The 22428-nt window shown below is 35.4% G+C and overlaps 4 protein-coding genes across 4 annotated transcripts; 2 read left to right on the forward strand and 2 right to left on the reverse strand.

Annotated features, from left to right (window-relative positions):
• The first annotated feature begins 11290 nt into the window (after positions 1–11290).
• Positions 11291–14045, forward strand: LOC105227297 (uncharacterized). Its single transcript, XM_011206564.4, has 5 exons — positions 11291–11761; positions 11830–12405; positions 12468–13049; positions 13120–13422; positions 13542–14045. The coding sequence occupies exons 1-4, from the start codon at positions 11378–11380 to the stop codon at positions 13417–13419; spliced, it is 1842 nt and encodes a 613-aa protein (XP_011204866.2). The 5' UTR covers positions 11291–11377; the 3' UTR covers positions 13420–13422; positions 13542–14045.
• LOC105227299 (ras-related GTP-binding protein C) lies at positions 13691–16251 on the reverse strand. Its single transcript, XM_011206565.4, has 5 exons — positions 16005–16251; positions 15463–15927; positions 14966–15184; positions 14720–14862; positions 13691–14637 (listed from the first exon to the last, which is right to left on the reverse strand). The coding sequence occupies exons 1-5, from the start codon at positions 16005–16007 to the stop codon at positions 14325–14327; spliced, it is 1143 nt and encodes a 380-aa protein (XP_011204867.1). The 5' UTR covers positions 16008–16251; the 3' UTR covers positions 13691–14324.
• Positions 16252–16330: 79 nt separating this feature from the next.
• LOC105227300 (28S ribosomal protein S17, mitochondrial) lies at positions 16331–17074 on the forward strand. Its single transcript, XM_011206566.4, has 2 exons — positions 16331–16573; positions 16633–17074. The coding sequence occupies exons 1-2, from the start codon at positions 16466–16468 to the stop codon at positions 16990–16992; spliced, it is 468 nt and encodes a 155-aa protein (XP_011204868.2). The 5' UTR covers positions 16331–16465; the 3' UTR covers positions 16993–17074.
• Positions 17075–18078: 1004 nt separating this feature from the next.
• Positions 18079–22422, reverse strand: LOC125780248 (uncharacterized). Its single transcript, XM_049462166.1, has 4 exons — positions 22212–22422; positions 19947–20542; positions 19674–19884; positions 18079–18189 (listed from the first exon to the last, which is right to left on the reverse strand). Exons 1-4 carry the CDS (start codon positions 22272–22274, stop codon positions 18109–18111), a joined length of 951 nt encoding a protein of 316 aa, XP_049318123.1. The 5' UTR covers positions 22275–22422; the 3' UTR covers positions 18079–18108.
• Between the last annotated feature and the right edge of the window lie 6 nt (positions 22423–22428).

Consider the following 22428-nt stretch of genomic DNA (forward strand, 5'->3'; position numbering starts at 1 on the left):
GTAGTACATTTCCGTAGTCGTCCACTGTCGAAATTTCGAGCCAAATCGGACTCGTAATATTATTTAGACATCGTGAGCAAGTGAGTGTCCAATGAATTAAAAAAAAAATAATGGAAAAGCGCAATGTAGGTCGGTTATTCGATTCCGGTTTGTAGAAGGGAAATATCGTAGCTTAAATGTTGTACACTTACCACTTCTCCTTCTATGACAACCGTAAAAATTGGTTTAATAAGGTTCAAGTAATTTAGGAATGTAGCCCAATCGACAAGAATTGACTGAATATAAAGCTGGATCTGTTCCGGTTCCCAAATGCAGTGGTCGTGGAAAATTTTCTGTTCTTGTCCAGCTTGGCAGGTGCAACTAATTTCGTTCAGTTGCAACAGCACTTTGCAATATTCAAATAACTATGTTTTTACGATTCAGCTACGTAAAGGATTTTGAAAACAAAATGGATCAATATTTATAAGGTGGATTATTTTTTAAAAAGGTAATATTTAAATTTTGCAAGCTATCAGAGTTCATAAAAAGTTAAATCGTTTTTTTTCCTAAAAGTCCTAAAAAAATTACTTTTCACTTAGTTCTGTGATACAAAACCTATGAAGTTCTCAAAAAAACTTACCATTTCGAGAATATTTGTTTACCGTACTAATGATCGGGGTTTTCCTTAGAAAAAAGAAAAATATGTTCCAGATATGTATGAACCAGATCAATGTCAAGACTTATTCGAGATGATTTCCACATTATGGTAAAGTTCAGCGAGGGACAGTTGATCATCTTTTGGCATGCAAAATAGCCTCAAAACGTGGAAGCGGCTTCTTTAGGGGCACGTGGTCATGAAAATATCCTTTTTACAGATAAAAAAAATTTCAAGGTTAAAGAAATTTTTAATAAGCAGAACGACAAAATCTACGCAACAACTTCCAAAGACGCAAACGAATGTCATACCAAAGGTTCATCGTTGGTGCCATCTATCTGCTGTAATGGTTTGATGAGGAGTCTCCTGTAAAGGCGTCTGGACACACTAGTGAAAAAGAGGCTGGATCAAAAGTGTACCTGCAGGATGTTTTTGAAGGCGTGATAAAGCATTTAAGCAATATTCCCTTCGATGGAGAGCATTGGATCTTCCATGCAGGCCCAGGAAACGAACTGTTTGGGGTTGGATCAAATGGAGAAGGGTGTCAGATGTGCGGGGTTAGTAGGGCAAGATAATATGTGGCTAGTATCATGCGGGGACTCATATTGACATATCTTTGATATGTCAGGGTCTATTCTGGATAAGTAGAAGTTTAACCTGCCAAGGGCTGTTAACCCCGTTTAGATCGGTAAGTCTAAGAATACGATTGTCATTACTGAAGCAATGCCTTGTAGCAGGGTTGCTCCGTATCCTCCTGACTCGTGTTGGCACTAAGTCCAACTTCAACGGTACATAGGAAGGAATTAAAGGAGCTGCTCATTTGTCGAAACGACCGAAATAAAGTGCTTGTATGGAAATCTTTTTCACTTAACGAGATATTAATCTCCGAAAGAATTGTTCAGATTCTTATAAGGAATCGTTTATATTTGTGAATATAGCTTCGGTGCTACCGAAGATAGCGTTTTCTTAGGCTTTTAACAGAACTTATGGCAAGATTAAGTATAATATATGACCCTAAATGTATTTCTAATGTTAAACTTTTATTAACAACTTTTAAGTGTATAAAACTATTATACCCAACGTGCAACATGTTGCAGGAGTACATGAATTACTTATGTATATGAATACATATTTATGTATGTATGCAAATATGTACTATATATTGGAAAATGAGCAAGAAGTACCGATTCAAAGTGATATTCAAAGCAAGCAGCCTCACATTTTCGCAAATAGCAAGCGTCGGCACAAACAACAATTGCTGATACTCGCATTAATTTATGATTACAACAGATCGTCAAGCGGGCTGGTCGCATGGTTGGACGGCGTGCAACAAGATCTATACCTACATATAGTGTATGTAACAACAATAATTGGATAGGCTGATGGTTCGACGAGCAGCTTTTACATGACGCGGTAAATGATTCGCAATGGCGAAACGTGATTTCAATACAACAACAACAACAACAACGAAAACAAAAACACAACATCAAAGTGAAAAAGCGGACAGTGTGCGCTTAGATGGGCGTTTGCGACGTTGGTGGCGGGCGACGCCACCGACCACAACATAGATGACAACAACACATTCTTGCTGCGCAAACACGGCATGTTTGCCGTGCCGTGGAACTGGTGCAAGCGCTGGTACAGATGCCGATGTAGCCGCTGAATGGATTTCACGTTTTCGTTCAACGAACCTAACGTGAGCGAATGGCCTTAGATGTGTGTGTGTGTGTGTACGAATGGGTGTGCGTGTGTGTAATGAGATTTGTGCATCACGGCGAATGACATTTAATAGACAAACGGGCGTGGGGTGCACGTGACGAAACACCCTGTAAATGGTGTTTGAAAAGAAATCACTATAACTGGTAAAAACAAAAGCGAAATTTGGTACGAAAAAAACTGGTTATTTATTATTGCAACAAAACACTTTGAACCGTCTAATGAGCGATAAGCCAATAAAGAAGTGCATATAAAGCATAATAGCATTGAAAGAGGAATAGAAAAATGCAGTGGAGAATTTTTCATAAATGCCAATTAACGAATTATTAAGGTAAAATCCGTTTATGTGTTACCAGATGTGAGCATTGATGAGAAAAAGTGGAAATGAAAATAACACCGGTCTGTACATATGTACATATGCTTATGTATGTACATATGTATATATGTATGTATGTACATATATAAGTGTGTGTAGAAATTTTAACCCAATTAAAAGAGCTTATTGTGGATTTAACTTTATATCGATATATTGTGACTTTTGTTCGATATCGTTCATAGGTTTCAAGTCAAAAATAATAAAATAAAAAGCCAGCAGAAATTGGCGTTTTTTAATAAAATTATAGGTTTCAAGTCAAAAATAATAAAATAAAAAGCCAGCAGAAATTGGCGTTTTTTAATAAAATTATAAACAGTTATGTGTGTATGTAGTCTCACATGCCCCTATTTTAAAATTCATGACGTTGCATTTTATTTTATAAATATACAGGTACATATATTGTATATAATCTCATAGGTACATATACAGTTGCGTGCAAAAAAACTGATAATAACAACAATAAAAAAATAAAAAAGCTGCCATACAAGAACTTGAATTTGATCGATTAATTTGTAAGGCAGCTATATGCTATATATGTCTTCCAAACTTGATTTTGATCATTCAGTGTGTATTTTAAGATGTTTCACTTGTGAATTTCAGATTTTTTTGTTTGCGTTACGGTGGGCAAAAAATAGTAAGACTTTTTAATTTAAATTTCGCGCGAAAACTCCATTTGTCGTAATATTTTTTTCTAGGTTGGCTTAACTGTCAGTGATATCTGTGCAAAATGTGACAGCAAAATTATCATTGGTGTTTATTCACTTGTCTTTCTCAAGTACATAAAGTGCATTCGCCGATTTTTACGATGAGCGAAATTATTCAACAAAGAACTTCCATTAAATTTTCTGTGCGGAATAAAATTTCTGAAGTCAAAATGTTCAGAACGCTGGAAAAGACCTTGGTGATAATTGTTTATCGCGAGCAAGGGTTTTTGATTGGTACAAATTATTCAAAGAGGGTCGAAAACACATTGACGGCGAACCTTGTCTCAAAACGGCCATCAACATCAACTGATTATCAACACGTCAATAAAATAAAGAAATTGGAGTTTGGGAATCGTCTTAACAGTCAGAGATCTTTCTGCCATGGTTGGAATATCGGAAGGATCAGTGTTCAAGAATCAGTTTAAAACCATTTTAAAAGATCATTTGGTTCTAAAAAAAGGGAAAGCTCGATTGGTTCCAAAATCACCAAATTTTTGCGAAAAACAGCATCGCCTCAACGTCTGTGAAATAATGCTTTCCGACTACCAAAAAGCCATGAAACGTATTAATACTGGCAATGAGTCTTGGATCTATGCTTACGACCCGGAAATAGACAATATATCGGCCGAATATCGTTGCAAAGGTGAGCCCAGGCCGAAACCAGGTCAAAACAAGTCAGAAACCAAGGTTATGATGACAATGTTCTCCGATTATCGAGGTGTGGTACACTCCGAATTCTTTCTGACTGGCCTAACTGTCCACAAGGAATACATGAGTGTTATGCGTCGTTTGCGTGAAGCTATTCGTAAAAACGGCCGAAATTATGGGCCGACAACTCTTGGGTTTTGCATCACGATAATGCACCGTCGCATACTGAATTGATTCTTCGCCTGGTGAAATCTCTTTCCAGCGAGGTCTTTGAAGCAGGAACTTGAAAAAAAGTCATATGAAATTTCATGAAATCTTGACTTTCTAGCTCAGGTTAGTACATAAGGTGGTATTCTACTCTAAAATTTTGAAAAATTCGATTTTTTCATATATTTAAAGTTTAGACCCTTAGGAACATATCCTCCAAAGAATTTTTAAAAATTAAAATTATTTTAAGAGCTACCGGTTATTGAAGCAGTACCTAGCCCGGTAGGTAGGTAGACTCACTTTTTTAAACGCGTTTTTCTCGAAACTACTTTTTTCCAAACGGTACCGATATTATCTCAAGTTCTTTACAACCGATTTACTTGAAATTTTGTGTGAACCTTCTTTATATAATCTTTTAGCCTTTAATATTTTATATATATCCTTTTGTTTTAATATAAAAAAAATTAGGAATTTAAAAAAAAAACGTAAAAAATGATTTTTAGTTTCAGGCAGTCGCCATTTAAAAAAAAAATCGTGTTCCCTGAGGTAGGGACTATAACGGCATCCTTACTGATTAAGAATTTCTTTTGATTTTTTTTCTTTTCAGACCACCAGGTGAGTCAGGATCAATGTCACCAGGATGCGCCAGTTTGTTTACACCTGTCTCTCCCCCCCCCCCTCCAATTATTTTAATTTTTAATATTTTTTTGTAAAATTTTTTTTCTGTATTCTTAAGATGTCAATGAAAACACCATAAAAAAATGGATAGGAAAAATATTTTCGGGTTTTTTCAAATAAAATTAAAAAAACTGCCCAAGATTTGATTTTTAGAGTAGAATACCCCCTTAAGACAAGCAGAAAAATGTATTGCTTGCAGTCAATCCAAAGGCTTGCCAGTATTTGCCTCCTACTAATAGAACTCGTTTTAAGTTACCTTGGAATTGTTGAGGGATGATTTTCTACCGTGACATATGTATGTATGTATATTTTTCAAAAATTTTTTACATTATAACAATATTCCACAGTCACAGTCAACTGTTGCATTTATTTTGCACACTACTGTTCATATTGTAGACACACGTACATACATTTATGCGTTTTTTCTGTATAGAATGCAGGTTGGAGGCATTTAAAATGCAACATAATTTCTATATTTCAGGCTGGAGCTGTTAATGCCACTCTGTCGTGGTCACTTGTCAGCTGTGTGAGTTGGTGTCACGCTAGGTAGCATTAAAATAATTGTATGACTTCCGTTAAGTCCGGCAAAAATATACATATGCATATGTTGGCAAACACTTGTACAGAATATGGAGTGGAAAACAGAATTGATGTCACAATAAGTGGTAATATGAGGCGCTTAATGCCCATATATGTATGTATGTATGCGCTCATATATTTATAAATAACTGTGTATGTATGAATTTAAATATATTGCATTTGTAAATGTAGATACTATGTGGTCATAAAAATATGAGCTGAAGAATTAATATCCACTAGGGATGCCAAGTATTAGTATTCTATCAAAATAAACTATAGGTGGAAAAAAATTCGGACGACGAAAAATTTTTTTTTTATTTGAACATATTGAATGGAGTTTGGAGACATCTTCGTTCAACTTTATTACAAAAATTCACGCTCAGCTTCGCTCAACTTATGGTCAACATAATCGACCTTCTGAGACCCAGCATTCATTATTTGATAACATTCGACCGAATAGACCACGCCCAACACGAAGTGAAAAAAATACAGCAGCCATAGCTAAGAGTATCCACGACAGTGGAGAGTTGATTCGGCCGTGTTCGCAGCAACTCGGACTGACGTATTGAACGACTTGGCGCATTTTACGTCGAGATCTTAAACTGAAAGCGTACAAAATAGATGAATAGAATGAAGAGATTCGAGAGCTGTCATTTCATCCATAAAAAAAAATGGTTTGGTGTGGTTTGTGGACCGGTGGAATTATCGGTCCATATATCTTCAAAAATGATGCCGGTGACAACGTAACTGTCAATGGCATTCGTCAATTGGCGTCATGATAACCAACTATTTGATGCCTGAAATTGAAGCTCTTGATCTCGGCGACATTTGGTCTCAACAATATGGCGCCACTTCCCACAAATCGCATCGATCAATGGATTTATTGAGAGAACACTTCGGTGAAAAGATAAATTCACGTTTTGGGTCGGTCGATTGAGGCCATCTGAGACGTAGCCGCGGCTAACATATGAAAGAGATATTCTTCTAATAAAAGCCAAGGAATGTTCTTTCGAATTATAAAAAACAATTTTATTAAATTTAAAGTTTCAGTGATTTTTCTTCAAAAAAAGTAGGGAACCTTGAAATGGATCAGCTTTTATTATTGTACTTATTTTAGAAGTAATATGTGTAGATGTGGAAACACTGAAAAATAAAGCAGCAGATTATTATATCTACCATAAATAGGAAAATATAAACTTTTGTCTCGAATTTCATGCTACCAAATACAATAACAACTAACAAAACAACAACTCTATATGCATATTTTTTCATAGAGTTTCATAGAGGTTTTACGATTTAATGTTGAAAAAATTTGGGTGAATAAATTAAGAATTCGTGTTAAAGAAAAAAACGAAAATTTAACAAAAAAATCCGTTGACTTCACGCCGCGTTGCCTTTTTAATGTACTTGAAAATTATGTATTAGCATTAACATTCGCACTTACTCTCTAAAACGCATGCCAAACGACATGAAACAATTTGAAAGAAAGAAAAATTTGAATTTCGTAACACTAAATGCACGATAGTGTGGTACGTATGTATGTATGTACATATTTACACACATACAGTTACTCAAAAAACTGATCGGCCCTGTTTTAATTTTTAATTGACTTTGAAGCTCGTTTTGATTCTGTTATTAAAAACATGTAAGGGAAGCGAGGGAAATAATTTAAGGTATAATACCAATCATATAAAGTAAAGTCAGCCGGATGTTCGAAATCCGGATATTAGTTGTATAAGAGCAAGGCCAAATTTTCGCTCAATGGGTTGAATAGGGTCAATACTTCCCTTAACCACCATATACCTAATACAAAGATTTTCGACTTTATACCGTATTCATCAGCCATATGTGAGTTGTCGTAATAAAATTGAGAGAGCGTGTTTTACTTATTTACTTATAACGATGTATATTTGTGCTAAGAATGAATAAAATCCGGTGATAATTCGCCCTAGACCACATATAACTAACAAGCCTTATGTACCTGAAGGTACTACCCTACCTTCGAGGATACTATTGTTTTTCCACTGGTTAGTGATTTCGAATTTTCAGTATGCAAAAAGTTGTTTTGATGATGGCTTTTTAATGGAATTACATTCTTAGCACAAGTATTCCCGAAAAATATATTTAGTAATCGTTTTCGATTATTTTTTAGAGTTACTGTGGTAAGGTATACTAATTGCTAACTGTGTTCAGCTCACTTTCAGTCACAACGTCCGCCCGTCCGTCCGTGTTAAAATTAGGTTGAAATTCGTGGTAATATCTCGCATTTACATATATGAGGGCTATTTCAGTTTAGAAATATATTAAGCATTGACAGCGTGTGTCTATGGCCCAATTATTGTGAGCGCAGGTTGTAGCTGACTAAATAAAAACTTATATACACACATACATATGCATGTGCATATATGTATATTTTATTGTTATTGTTGGGTATCTTTCATTCAGGCAGTGACTGAAAATTTATATCTACAAATGTATGGATGTATGTATGTATATTTTAACACGTGCAAGCGATAAATTTTATATGAAAAGCAGAAAAATAGACAAAGAGTTGGACACAAGAGGCGGTAAAAGCTACTACTTTGTTTTCATGTCTGTTTTTTGTGTGTGTTTTAGCGAAAAGAAAAAGTAGCGGCAAATCTATTTGTGCTCTGTCGGTTTTTATTGTTTGATGGAAGTATCACACACAGAAAAGCAAAATGCATTGTACAAATTCTAGTTAATTGAGTATCCACCACTGTTAGCACTTTCGGTTAGCGTGCAAGAAAGTGTGTAAGATACAATAATTTTCTGCGTATTCAGATTTTACGGCAGTTTATACAGATTAGAGGCTGTTCCCGTTAGGTGGAGTTTATATCTACATGTGTATGTACATACATACATACATACGTCATGTAGAAATTATGAAAATATATGCTTATTAGTTGTATATTTTGCAAAGTAGTTAACGCCTTTCTCTCCACGTATTGTAAATCCGCAGAAAAAATTATAGAATGTGCCTACATTCATTTGCAGTACGAATGTCGTAAGGTAAGTAGGTACATGAGTATATACAGTTGAATCTTTCTAACTCGAATCACCATAATCCACAAAAAACTTTGCGAAAAAGACTTACAGTTATAGAGAAATGTGTTTGAAATTTGACTTCTATTACCAATTCCGCTAGAAAAACAACAACATACCAACAACAACATTTTTAACACTAGAGTATTTCTAATACATATATTTAAAATATTTTTTTTTAATAAAATTTTTGATAAAATCGTATTATAACGGTATTTACTTGTTGAAAACATATGACTTCATTTGTAACAAGTTTTATAAAAAGAATTAAATAAATTTGATAAATCATATTAACGATAGACTTAAAGAACATACTTTTCACATTGGCTGATATCAACACACTCCCTAATTTAAAAAACAGAAGCTCAATTCCTGAAGGCATCCTTCACTGCTTTTGAGAAAATGCTTACCTACAACGACAAATACATACATATGTGTATGTGTACATTTTTCATTCATATCAAGAAAATATCCATCTTACTAAAAGATTGAAATTCCCCAATTATCCCTAAAATGGAATTAAAGCTACTTTATTTCTTTTTGAATCATAATCACTGAACCGGCAATGCCATATTCATAGTTTTATACACAGCTGACCACCGCGGTCGATATTTCTGCGAACAGTGAGTCATGCCTTGAACTACAACGGGAAGAGGTAATGCGAAAACTTTGCCATTTTTAGGAAAAATCAATGTGGAAAGACAAAGAATAAACTCGTGCTCTTTTAAACAATAAAAATGACTGACGCATTGGACCGTAACTAACAACTGCTAGCTAGGAATAAATAACGAAAGCAATGTCTTACTACCTATAGAATAACACCAAAAACTTGCAAAAGGACGGGAGAGGCACCCAATATGTAGAAATGTATGTAAGAACACCCTTGACTGTAATCAAAGGAAACATCCCTTACGGTCACAACGTGTTGATAATTCGTATGTTCTTACGTACTACTGTTGCCGGGCGTTGCACAATCACCAATAGCTTTATGTTTCATGAATGTTGCAGAAATTTCAATAAAAGAAAATAGAGATATGCTTTATGTCGTATAAAGGATATTATTAAATAAATGTTAAGTATATCAATAGGCTTTCCCTGCAACTCGTCAATTATCTATGTATATATGTAGTTATATTGAATAAATGCAAGAATACACTCTTTCCCAGCTAAAATAAAACTTTATTACTTATGAATATTTACACTGAATGGCAATTATTAGAAATATACTACAAAGGAATGCATGTACATCATTATTTTTACAATATAGTGTGAGAAATGTGCTTTGTTTGTGCAAGAGAAAGCCAATCAGGAAAAGGAAATGCCAACACACATGTATACAAAATGAAAAACTACGGAAGATGGCGTAGGTAATGAAAAGTTGACTTACCGCAGGTCAAGTTGGAAAGCTCAAAACATCCAAGTTGATTTCAGTCCAATTGGAAATGTAATAAATTAAGATCTTTGCAGTTTCACACCTGAACAAACAATGTTTTAACTACCAGTAATAGTGTTTTACGTATTTTTGGGATTCACTATACGAATTTACCACAAATTTATACACTTGCCGTTTATAATCTGTACAAGCTTTTGCGCGTATGCAATATGTAAGTACGCATACGTATGTGCGTATGTATCAAATATGTCTGCCGGTTTGCAGGCGATTAGCGGATTTTATGTGCATCAGCAGCAATACACGCTCAAACACGTTGTGAGGTATTACGAACAAACGGCACTTCGAATACGTGCAGTACATATGAATTCAACCTTTATTATGTACATATATGAATGTATGTATGTATATACATATCCCAATAATTAGATGCACAATTCCAGCTGCAGAGTCTGGATAGAATACAATCGACTGGACGACAGGTTTTCTTCAACACAATCATGCACTTTGTACACTTTATTACCTATGGAGTATTTTTATGCAATCCTTCGACTTTTTTCCCCAACAGATCCGTACCGTAACTTTTCAGTCAGATATTTTTATATTAGTTAAATTCACTTAATTTATTTCTGTAAAATTTTTTTCACATAAACCACACACACACACTCTATAATGAACACTTGAAAAGCACTGCAAAATTTGATATAGAAATGAAAATGCGCCCAACGGACCAGTTAAACTTTCGCTCGACTCGCTCCAACTTCGCTCTGAAAGCAACTAAATCAATTGACGTATCCAGTTTGCCACCACTTTTCACAGACTTTTATTTGCTTACACGTTTTTGCTGAACTTTTATCACAGTTTATCACAGTCGTTTTGTTTTGTTTTTGTGAAAGTGCAACGCATTGTTGTTGGATAGAGTATTGGAGCACATACGTTCTCTCATTGGAGCTGCTGATATGGAAATTCGCCAAAAAGAAATGTCAAAATTATTGGGAAAAATTGTGCGAATGAAATAGTTAGATTTGTTTATACAATTGTTACAAACAGCTGAGTATCAACTGTCTTGCCACATTGAAAAGTTTTTGATATTTGTACTGCTTCAACAATAATTGCCACAAAATCAAGTAAAAATTGTATTTTTCACAAGTTATCGTATAATTAGCTAATAGTCAATAATAATATTTTAATGTATTTAGTAATGTATAATATTTTCATCACTCGTCCTGTATGAAAATTATTAGCTAATAATGGAATGTTGGCAATCATTGTTTGAAACACAAAACAAATTTGTACAAATTTTTAGACTTGTCAAAAATTACTCAAATCGTTTGTAGAATAATATTGGTCTAAGTTTTGTTTGCTCCAACAAATTTGTTATTATGGATAATTCAAAAACCGCTCAACAAGCATTCTGGATTGAATTCATAAATTTGTACAAATCGAAACCAGTGCTTTGGAAGTATGGAAGTGAAGTGTACAAAGATCGAATAGGAAAGAAGCATGCTTATTTGGATTTGGTGGAGAAAATGCGTGAAATTGAACCAAACCCTGATGTTGATATGGTGAAGAAGAAAATCAACAGTTTTCGCGCGTGCTATAGACGCTTATGTTTTAATGCACAGGAACAAATTAAACTTGGTGAACAGCCGGAGAATAGATGGGTGTATTTCAAACATTTCAAATTTTTAAACGAAATCTACGATACTGAAGAGCAGGATTCAGATCAAAACAATGACGAGGAGAACGAAGATGAAGTTGTGGAAGTACGGACTAAATTATATCCCTGATAACAATCATGTCTATATATAAATATTATATGATTTTTTTGCAGTATATTCCGCATAAAAGCAGCACAAGTCGCAGATTTCAGACGGATTCTACCAGCTCTTCAAGATCGCTAAATATTTCACTGGATGAAACGCTTAATCAATCAAAGCATATAAATGAAACAAGTTTTTATATGACCCTGAATACTAAGGAAAACCAGAACTTTTGGATAGAATTTATTAAACTATATAAATCAAAACCCGAACTATGGAAAGTTAATAGTGAAGTGTATAAAGATCGTAAGGCAAAGAAGTATGCCTACTTAGAACTAGTTGAAAAGTTGCGCGAAGTTCATCCTAATCCTACAGCTGATATGGTGAGAAAAAAAATTAATATTCTACGGACGTCTTATAGAAAGGAATTGCATAAAATAAAACGTGCCATAAGATTGGGCAAAAAGCATGTTAATAATTGGTTATATTTTGACCATTTTGCCTTTCTAAATGAGTCTAAAGATCCCCTAGAGGAAGTTGATACTGATGAAGATAATGATGATTATGGCCCGCTTGATAATACCGCTGATCATATGGAAAACACTGATTTCGATGCTATCGATGAAGAACTAAACGAAGTTGTGGCAGTAAGTCAGTTAGTTTGCCAAATAATTAATTTGTATATTAAAATAGTACATTTCTCCAATAGTTCAGTCCATCGAAGAACTCCACAAAGAGAGAAAATAATTCGCAACCATCCAGCCCAGCAATACCGATGCATGAAAAACTACCTGTGTCACATGAAATAAATCAACTCAGTGCAGAGGCTGACGTAGTAAGTTTAAACCTAACGAAAAAACAAAAATTCTGGATAGAATTCATTAAGCTATACAGATCAAAGCCAGAACTATGGAAATGTCATAGCGAGTTTTATAAAGATGCTAGAGCCAAGCGGTCTGCTTATTTAATGTTGGTGAATAAAATGCGTGAGATTTATCCAAATGCTGATATTGGTATGGTTAAAAGAAAACTCGACACACTCTGCTCTATCCATAAAAAATTAATGAGTAAAATGCGGAAAGGACAACGTTTAGTTGGCAAAGCGGCTGATCAACTGATCTACTTTAATTATCTCTCGTTTCTAAACGAACAAAATGATCCACTAGACGATAAAGCGGACGACTGGAATGATTGCGAGTTTAACAAATATAGTTCAATCCAAGATAATACGTCTGATAACAATTTACAAGACGATGATTTTGTTGCAGAAGAGCATGATCTAGTTGTGCAGGTAAGTTTAACACGCTTTTTGCTTAATTATGACAATTGTATGTTTTTTATTTTTATGAAACAATGTATAGTTTCTGACAACTAAAGAAAGTACAAAACGCCAATATTCGCCTTCACCTCCACCGAACCACAAAGCAAGTGCACATAATGAAGATGCAGACATGTCATTTAAGAAATTTAAACAGTATAACGATGAAGCTGATATTTTAGGCATAAGTTGGGCATATCAATACCGTAGTTTGAGTCAAACGCAAAAAATTTTTGCCAAAAAAGCAATTGATGATATCTTGTTTGAAGCGCGCCTAGAGACATTACAACGTAATTCGGTTAAGATCAATGAGCGCGGTTGTGACCGCTGTAAACACACGTAATAAGTAAGTATGTTACAGTTATTTTTTTGTAGAAGTCCAAGCATTTACTGTTTTTTTGGGTTTTTTACATTTCTATAATGTTCGTAAGTAATAAAGGATTTACATTTATTTATTTCTTAAAGATGAAACAAATAATATGTAGTCACCCTGTTTTTGTTGTGACATTGAACAAAATATGAATCTTAAACGTAAGAAAAGTACGTTAAGCCAGGAGCAGTTCAGTTAAAAAATTGCGATATTTGCAAAATGAAATAATGGAAGTACGTTTGAATTTATTTCTTTTATATAAAGTATTTTTGCAACTAAAGTTTTTTATTTTTATTTTTCAATGAATAACAAAAGTAAGACAGCCACAAATTTCACTTAATTTGCCGCATTTTTCATATGTGCTGTACAATAATTTTAAGCTAGTATAAAAGTGTGAACATTTCAACTTATTGCATTTATCAATTTGTGTTTTCTTTGTTTGCACTGGTAACGGTGATTTGAAGCTGTTAAATATGATATATGTGTATATACATTTTTTTACTTATTTTGAAAAGCGGTTTCGACTCATAATATTTAGTTTGTAATTAATTGTTGTAAAGTTAAGCATTAAAATAATATTAATTCGAATAAAGGCACAATAACATACAAAAACAGTGATTTGAAAGAAAAAATATTGTAAAGCTGTACTTATATGACAAAATGTATAGATAATAAGTGCGCCGTAACGTTTGTAAGATACACATATGCACGTTATAAAAAATATTTTCGTGACATGTTGCGGTTTAAATCGCATATAATTGCCTAACACAAAATGTAAACAACTTGTACACTCTTTTGCCCTGCTTACTATGGTTGTTCGTTAAATCATCTTGAATACAGATACATTCGTTTATAAAAAAACGCGTTATAAGAACAAATTAATTCAAATGATTCTCATTAACGCGTGCAACAAGCTCATCCTCATCCTCGTCCACAACATCATCTTCTGGTTCAATTTGTTCGTCTAAAGTCTCGAGTTTTTGGCTTTTCATTCGCAATTCAAAAACTTCGCTGATAGCTTTGCGGAAGCATAAGAAGTTATAGTCGATAACACCTTGCCGATTGAAGTTCTCCTCTCGTAGTATGCATACTAGCGCAAGAAATTTGTTCACTTCTCGTAAATACAAAATCGTATTGTTGTTCAGCTTAATGAGACTAGAGCTTTCATGGTCGAATGCCGTTTCCTCCGAGCTGCAAAATAAATGTGGCGTTGTTATACATTAATTCAACACTTGAAGTTTTTTTCTTGTTTTTTTTTTTTTTTTTTATTTACCTATAAATGCTCGAGAGATCGATGACCACATCGATCATGTCACAACAAAGTTCATAGCTTTGCATATCTACAGGCGAACAATCGGTGGCGATGTAGATCTTTGAAACTACATCAAAAAGGAACGCTTTCTCGATACCCGAATGCTTCAGTAAAGTAAAAAACAAAAAACAAAACAAATATTTATGTATATATATAAATATTAGCACTGTTAAATTTACTAAGCTAACAAAAATATAGTTTAATTACCGATATAAAAATATTAAGCAGGTTCTCCAATGTTGGCAATTGTGGTATTAGTTTTTGCACTACTTTGGAGAAAGCTTCGAATATCGAATGATCATATATGGAAGTTAAATGAAAACTCAAATGTATCTGGTTAAGTCCGGCATCGCTAAGATCGTCAGAGGCGCGCTGATGTATATCACGCTGTGATTCCATTTTTGAGTCGTCACTAATACCATCAACCTATTGCACAAATACAAAAACAAATAATAAAAAGATCTAGAGCTTCGATGCAACAATAAACTTTGATATTGTATAATACGCAACTGCCATACAATATAATAAATTACTGATGGGTTAACTTTTAAAACTCATAAACACATGTTAAACATGTTTGTACGTTTCCATGTTTTTATATTATTTACTCTGAACAACTGGCATTTTCTCACAAATTTTACTGATAACACAATGACAACACCCACTACCCACACACAACCAATTTTTATGCATATTTTACATACCTTGTGTATGAAGACTTCGAACTTTATGCGTGGATTTACTTTATACGCTTTTATAACGGTATTCTTAAATTTTGTCAATGCCTCATTGTAATCATCCTTTGCATCGATTACGAATACCAAAGCGCCGCAACCGCCGAATATCATATCAGAATCGAATGTGGGATCTATGAAGTCGATTTGTCCGGGAAAGTCCCAAATCTGAAACTGCACGAAGCTGGAATTGTTAATGTCATCCTTAACAATTTTGCTTGTTGACTCAAGGAACAGTGTTTCGTTCGGTGACATTTTATGGAAGACAACTTTTTGTATAGAACTTTTGCCCGAACGTCGCAAGCCCATAAGTAGTATGCGTGGTTTAGATTCGCCACCACCCATACCAGGCTCATCCAAGCCATCTTGATCGAATGAACCGTAACCAAAGTCTTTTGGAAACGTGTCCACATGATACTCGTCGTCCTCGTAGCTCTTTGTTAGAGAAAATAAAAACGATGATATTCGCATTTATTTGGCTTCAACTATTAAAAGGCTTTTATTTCACTTACCATGACTTCGTTTCTTTGCTGTTTGCGTTTTCCTACAAAACGCTCTACCGCTTTAAGTGCATTCAATAGCTGATTAATTTAATATAATTATTGCTTGCACTTTAATATGTAATGAGATTACGTTTGTTTATTTTCATACGCAATTTGTATTTGGATGCTTTTTTGTGCAATTTTTTGATGCTTAAACAAAAACCACTGCATTTAAATCACCAAAACAGCTGACACTTCGAAATGTCAAAAATGACGTCTTGTAATGTTTTTTTTTATCCAATTAACTTCATCTCTAATCAGAAACAACTTTTCAATTGGAACTCCCGGCTGACAGTTGTTTAGTACACAACAGCTGTTTCCTTTTGACATTTGTGATAACATGTGTTAGTGAAGAGTGTTTCGTTTATTATTTTGTTTAAATTTATTAGAAATTTCTGAAATAAAATTTTTATAATTGCATTTACGAAAACATGGCTTCACGTGGCGCGATATTATTAGGACAGTGCATGCCATGCATTAAGAAAAATGCGTCCAAAATACGCATACGACACATGGAGTTGGATAAGAACCTGAATATGGTAAGCACCATTAAGTTTTAAGCAGAAGGAAAATTAAAATCATTTTGCTTCTTTTATAGTATTTCAAAAAGGATGAATACTTCTTTGCTCATGATCCCGAGAAAGTTTGCAAAACGGGCGATATTGTGCTGATACGAGAATTGCCACAACGTTTGACTCGCTTAATTTCGCATACAGTGGAGAAAATTGTTTATCCATTGGGTGACATAATAGATCCAATAACCGGCAAAAAAGTTGTGGTGGGCAAATACCGCGATGAAATTGAAGATGCCAACCGTTTGTATGGTAAATCCGAGAAAGCGTTCGACTATGAGAAAGCACCGCCGCGTGGACGTCTGGAGGGTACCAGAGATTTTACACATGGCGAAACGTATATTAAATACCATGAAGATGGTAAAGATCAGCCATTCGCTGTGTAGTATAAAGCTTTGTTTTTAGTTTAAATTTAATAATTATTCTCTTTACAAAACGTACAATAAAACTGTTTGTATTGAAAAATAAGTGTGTTTTATGTGTAATTTGTGAAATATAAAAAAAAACTCTTTGGAATTTAAAGTTTGTGCACTCGACATTGATACTCGATGTGAAATTGTTGTTTCGGAAGTCCGAATTTCGTAGCCCTAGTGGGATTAATATTTCAAGTAAATTTTTATGAAAAGAATTGCAAATGTAAAAAATATTTTTTATGTTATATTAAACTAAGGATAACAATTTTTAAGGTTAATTAAAAATAAAGCAAAACTATACTGCACAGTTTTGCTGAAATAACTGCAAAAAGAAAAAACTTTTTAGAAAAACGTTGCGAGGAGCAAGAGTAAAATATAAGGAATAATAGTAACGAAGTAATGCTTATTATATTGATTAAAAAAATATAGTATTGCTGTTGTCAGTCTAGGTAGACCAGACTGTCGTGGAAACGATTAGTTGTAATGTGCATACTTCTTTCCATATTTACATGAATTTGTACATGGGTCTGTAAAACTGAAAATTTAAGGATAATAATACATATATAATATCAATTATCTATAAACATAAAGTATATCTTACCTGCAACTCTCGAATATCATATAAAATGTGATAATTCTGTATTTTAAGTTTTTATTTAAATATTTCTTTTTTAATTAATTTAGCAGTGGATAAAATATTGATTCAACAGCTTTCTTTTCAAGATGCTGTGTAATTTTTGTCTTTATATTGTTACATAAGCCTTTTTTATATACATTACAATTCGATTTATTATCATTTTTCTAACATTTTATATATAATATATATATATACGAGTATGTAAAGTAATTCTAAACTAAGTATGTATTTAATATTATATATTTTTTAATTTACCCCAAACACTTGGCCAATAATTAAATTTTAATTATACATATTTGTTCATTTTCAAATCCAATATTTATGTACTTATATAAGTGTATGTATGTAGAATTTACGAGTAGGGTTTGTTGGTAGTTGGCTTTCTCAATTTGCTCAAATTGCTGTTGTTCTGCATATGTAGGTATTTGTTCAGGAATTCCCGTCTTCTATCACTAATCACAATCTCTTACGATGCTAAAGTTGTACTGCAGTAAAGTGTTTGCTTCGTGTGCTGTTTCCTGGCAAATATTTTGCTGAAGAAATAACAGTAAATTTTAATAAAAATATGAATGTCCATTAACTTTGGTTGCACGGAAGCTGTAAGAATTTAACAGCTTCACAAATCATGAGGTTATTATACAAGAAGTTTTTGTTGTTGTAACGGGCAAAAAAGTTGTGGTGGTCCCCATTAGAATAGTAAGGATTATATAAGTAGTTATCGAAGTCATTCAACGGTAGGATCAGGAAATATGTTACTTCGACGGTGTCGAACCAAATGGAGAAGGGTGTCAGATGAGTTGGGTTAGCAGGGCATGCAAAGAGGTGTCCAATGTCATGGGGGGCTCACTGTACGCTGAACATATATTAGATATGTTAGAGTCTATTGTGGATAAGTAGGAGTTTAACCTGCTACATTATCCAGAACGAAGTTTCTGCGGCAACTCGAGCTCTTCGTCTGCAATGGGTGGTGGTTTGACTTCAAGTAAGCCATTCACTGTGAGGGAATGTTAATGGCTCCACTGTGAATGGCGGGAATTGTCTTTTCCTCAACTACGTCGACGACATCAAACAATACGCCGAGCAGACATTGGACGCAAATAACTTCCGACAAGCACGGACCGCCATTCACAGTGGAGGCATTAACATGCCCTCACAGTGAATGGTGGCCAGTGCTTGTCGGAAGTTATTTAAAGTCTGCTCGACGTATTGTTTGATGTCGTCTACGTAATTGAGGAAAGGACAATTCCCACAACAAGCGGTTCTACGCGCCGGAATTGAACCGGATTTTATCCGGCCAATGGCTTTAATTTTGGATATCTAACCCTGTTTAGATCGGTAAGTCATACAAGAACTTAATTTTTATCGGTTAGGTTGTATGGTTAGTATGCTATAGTTGCCCGATCTAAAAAATACATTCAGAGATTGTACCGTTGCTTTGGAGAAAATGCATGTCAAATTATGAGAAGATATTTCATCAAATAAAAAAAGTCCTCCACACAAGGACTTGATTTTAAGTGAGTTTGTATGACTACTATATGCTATAGGGGTTCGATCGGACAATGATTTATGCAAAAGTTCAGGAAGATATCTCGTTAAATAAAAAGTTTTCCACACACAAAAATTTTAGTTGGATTGCTTGCTTGTTATAGCGGTAGAATTCTGTCGAGTTGACAGTCCTTGGCCGATATAATTCCGGGTGCGTTCCGGTTACGTAGATCCGACTGACGTGGGAACGGTGTAGGATCGGTCACTTTGTATGACCGCTATATGCTATAGCGATCAAATATTGGCGGTTCCGGTATCTTCGTGGGGAGGAAGGTACGGGTACAAAATTTCAGATCGAGAACTCAAAAACTGTGGAACTATTAAAGTTCTCGTATATACGAACAAACGGACGGAGAGATAGAAGCACATGGCTAGATCGGCTCAGCTCGTCACGCTGATAATTTTTTTTTTATATTTTACAGTCTCCATGTTTTCTTCTAGGTTTTACAAAGTAACTCCGTGGCAAACTTACGTTTTTCGAATCCGCCGTCGTTGCGCGTAACGCCAAACTTCGGATGAAGTAACCTCGACTTGGTATATTGAAGTATATAACCGATACATTTGATTGACGTTGTACAATGTTTGCGCTAAGTTGATGCGCAGATGATTGTAATAGATGAGCACCCTGATGCCTAGTCAGCTCACGGTTGCTACAAATGGTCCATAATAGTGGCACGGAGGAGCTGGAAAGCAAAATGATAAAAAAAAAATTATTTCAATTTCATTTCCCCCTCCCTAAGCTCACCTCAATTGCAGTTGTATGCTTGATTCTTTGAAAAACCGCGATAACGGTATAATGTAGGTCATATTCAGTGATTTGCCACTATGTGGACAATGATGCTCCATTCCAAATGTCTCATTATTTGTCTCAGCTATTAAACAGCTATTGATTTGCCAACAATCTATTTGTGCTGCCGCTGCTGCCGCGGCTGCTGCTACTGCTGCTCTTTGCAGTTCAGCGGATGTTGCACTACCTGTTGGTGCACTGATTGCTTCATCTGCAGTCTTTACATCAATATCGAGACGTTCATCGGAACTGGATGTGTCTTTTGAGGAGTCCGAAAGATCGGAACGTTGTTCGCTGGAAACTTCTACAACTTGTGTTTTCTTGTCCGTTCCAATAAAAGTGGCGTTGGCAGACAGTATGGGTGTGGCCAGTGAACGTGGTTGTGTGTCTGGATCTGTGTCGGTATCGGCACTGTCTGCATTCGATTCGGATAGAGGTAAACTTTCTTTGCTAAGTTGTTTTTCTGGTACCGCTGGGTTCTCTTTCACACGTGTGATGCCTGCTAGGGTGTCTTGAATTACCGGCAATTGATTGGTTTCCTCGAAGCAAAATGACTGGAGTGTATAGATATAGGATAAATAAAAAATTTAATCTCAATACACGAATTTTGTAGGAAATAGTTAATTCTTCTTAATGCCTTTAGATCCGCATGGAGCTAATCAGCGAAGAGTGGGTCTATAAAACAGTTTCTGTTAAGCGCTCTTAGACCAAACAGATAAAGGTGTTATGAAAAACAACTCAGATATTTTTTTGAAGGATAAGGATAAAAGAAAAGTCTTCTGGCGACCGTGCATCTGGATATACTCATTCGATGAAATCGTCGAGAAATTTTGGATCAGGAAAAGCAAATTACCTTATAAAGTTCTCACTTTGTAACTGGATATCTTAAGGGTATGTTAGCTGCGCGCAACACTCTATACGGATGGCTCGAAAATGGACGATGGAATTGGTGCGGGAATATACTGTCCAGAGTTAGGCCTAAGGCAACCTCTTAAGTTGCCGGACCACTGCGGTATATTTTAGCCTGAGGTCTTTGCTATCCCGAAAGCCGCGGAGCTGGCCTCTAATACATCTGCAGGCAAATCCAGAGTCAACATCTACGAAGGCAGCCAACCAGCAATCAAGGCAGTAACCTCGTATCACATATTGGCCAGAAGTGCCCTGGAAAGCAGGGCAGCAATGAAAAGTGTTGCCAGAAGTAAGTAACTTTACTTCTGCTGGGTGCCAGGCCACAAAGTCATCGAGGGCAATGAAATAGTGGACGAGATTGCCAAGAATGGTTTATGGTCAACGTGATCAACATTGAGAAATCCATACATTGTCTATACGACGATCTTGACGAAGAATGGTAAAGAAAATCAAAGCCCTATGGAACGCATAACTCATGTGCAAAACGGTAGATCACAAAATTTCTATTGGAAATACTAACTGTTCACTGCCTGGTGGCGAAACACATCCGCAGGATGGGGCTGACAGATCGAGAAGACTTCAGGAAATGTCTAGAGCAAGGCACGAGAGAAACAATGGAGCATCTCTTGGGTACTTGCTCCGCATTGGCAAGACTACGCTTAAGCCTCTGGGGTTCCCACTTTATGATACACTGGAAGGGGTATCGATAGTGAGGCCGCAGAGTCTGTTGAAATTCGCGTTATGCGCAGGCATCCTAAAGGAGGACTATTGCTCTTGGACCTCGCAAGTGAACTCCATATCATGGTGCTTTGCGATACCAAACTATTCTATGCGTTGCTTATTGGCCTACCACATTAATCTAACCTAACCTAACTGGAAATCTTTAAAGGGTTTGGTGTTGGAAAAACTTCCAGTACTGGAACAAGTAAAGGGCATCATATCACCTGATATAACTTTTTTCCACAATGGTGAACAGACTTCAGGCTTTTACTCACCATTTAAGATTAAGCTATCCATTAACATACATAGAATTTATTGCATTAAACGGGCAGAGAACTCGAGATCTAAACTAATGTAATCTGTCGACCGCTTACCTCTTTGTCAATTTCGAAATCTACTATCTACAGTTTAAGGTTAATCACGAACTGCATGAAAGCTGTTCCCTGGACAGTCCCGTCTGTCACGGTTTTCTATCAAGGTCTAGTTTGGGCTGATTAAGCTTTACTCAGTTGTGAAGCTTTCGCTGGACCATTAAAGATGTTAGTCCATTATTTATATTTATTAATAATGCGAAATTATAACAAAACCACCCACCTGACAGTTGGATACCTCGTCATTGGTTGGCTTCTGTGTGCATTGTGGTGGCGCACCGAACATCTCCACTTGTACAAATTTACACTGTACGCGACCGACACTACGCTGCGAAGTTGATCGCCGCCCCAGCACCGATTCGCGTCCCAAGCCGAAATCGAAGCCAAACAATGCGGTTATCGGATTATCCACCGACTCACTATTGTTGCTCAAGCTCTGT

This window comes from Bactrocera dorsalis, unplaced genomic scaffold (assembly GCF_023373825.1).
Source record: "Bactrocera dorsalis isolate Fly_Bdor unplaced genomic scaffold, ASM2337382v1 BdCtg317, whole genome shotgun sequence".
NCBI classification, from domain to species: Eukaryota; Metazoa; Arthropoda; class Insecta; order Diptera; family Tephritidae; genus Bactrocera; species Bactrocera dorsalis.

What these genes read in the sequence shown, in the direction of transcription:
- LOC105227297 (XM_011206564.4), top strand. Translation starts at nt 11,378, where the DNA reads ATGGATAATTCAAAAACCGCTCAACAAGCATTCTGGATTGAATTCATA. An exon ending in ACGAAGATGAAGTTGTGGAA is followed by an intron (nt 11,762 to 11,829) that starts GTACGGACTAAA and finishes ATTTTTTTGCAG; the next exon opens with TATATTCCGCATAAAAGCAG. An exon ending in AGCATGATCTAGTTGTGCAG is followed by an intron (nt 13,050 to 13,119) that starts GTAAGTTTAACA and finishes AACAATGTATAG; the next exon opens with TTTCTGACAACTAAAGAAAG.
- LOC105227299 (XM_011206565.4), bottom strand. An exon ending in TGCTTAATATTTTTATATCG is followed by an intron (nt 14,863 to 14,965) that starts GTAATTAAACTA and finishes ACTTTACTGAAG; the next exon opens with CATTCGGGTATCGAGAAAGC. An exon ending in GATCTCTCGAGCATTTATAG is followed by an intron (nt 14,638 to 14,719) that starts GTAAATAAAAAA and finishes TTTATTTTGCAG; the next exon opens with CTCGGAGGAAACGGCATTCG.
- LOC125780248 (XM_049462166.1), bottom strand. Translation starts at nt 22,274, where the DNA reads ATGTTCGGTGCGCCACCACAATGCACACAGAAGCCAACCAATGACGAG. An exon ending in AGCATACAACTGCAATTGAG is followed by an intron (nt 19,885 to 19,946) that starts GTGAGCTTAGGG and finishes TTTGCTTTCCAG; the next exon opens with CTCCTCCGTGCCACTATTAT. An exon ending in CGACGGCGGATTCGAAAAAC is followed by an intron (nt 18,190 to 19,673) that starts GTAAGTTTGCCA and finishes TTATTTCTTCAG; the next exon opens with CAAAATATTTGCCAGGAAAC.
- LOC105227300 (XM_011206566.4), top strand. Translation starts at nt 16,466, where the DNA reads ATGGCTTCACGTGGCGCGATATTATTAGGACAGTGCATGCCATGCATT. An exon ending in TGGATAAGAACCTGAATATG is followed by an intron (nt 16,574 to 16,632) that starts GTAAGCACCATT and finishes CTTCTTTTATAG; the next exon opens with TATTTCAAAAAGGATGAATA.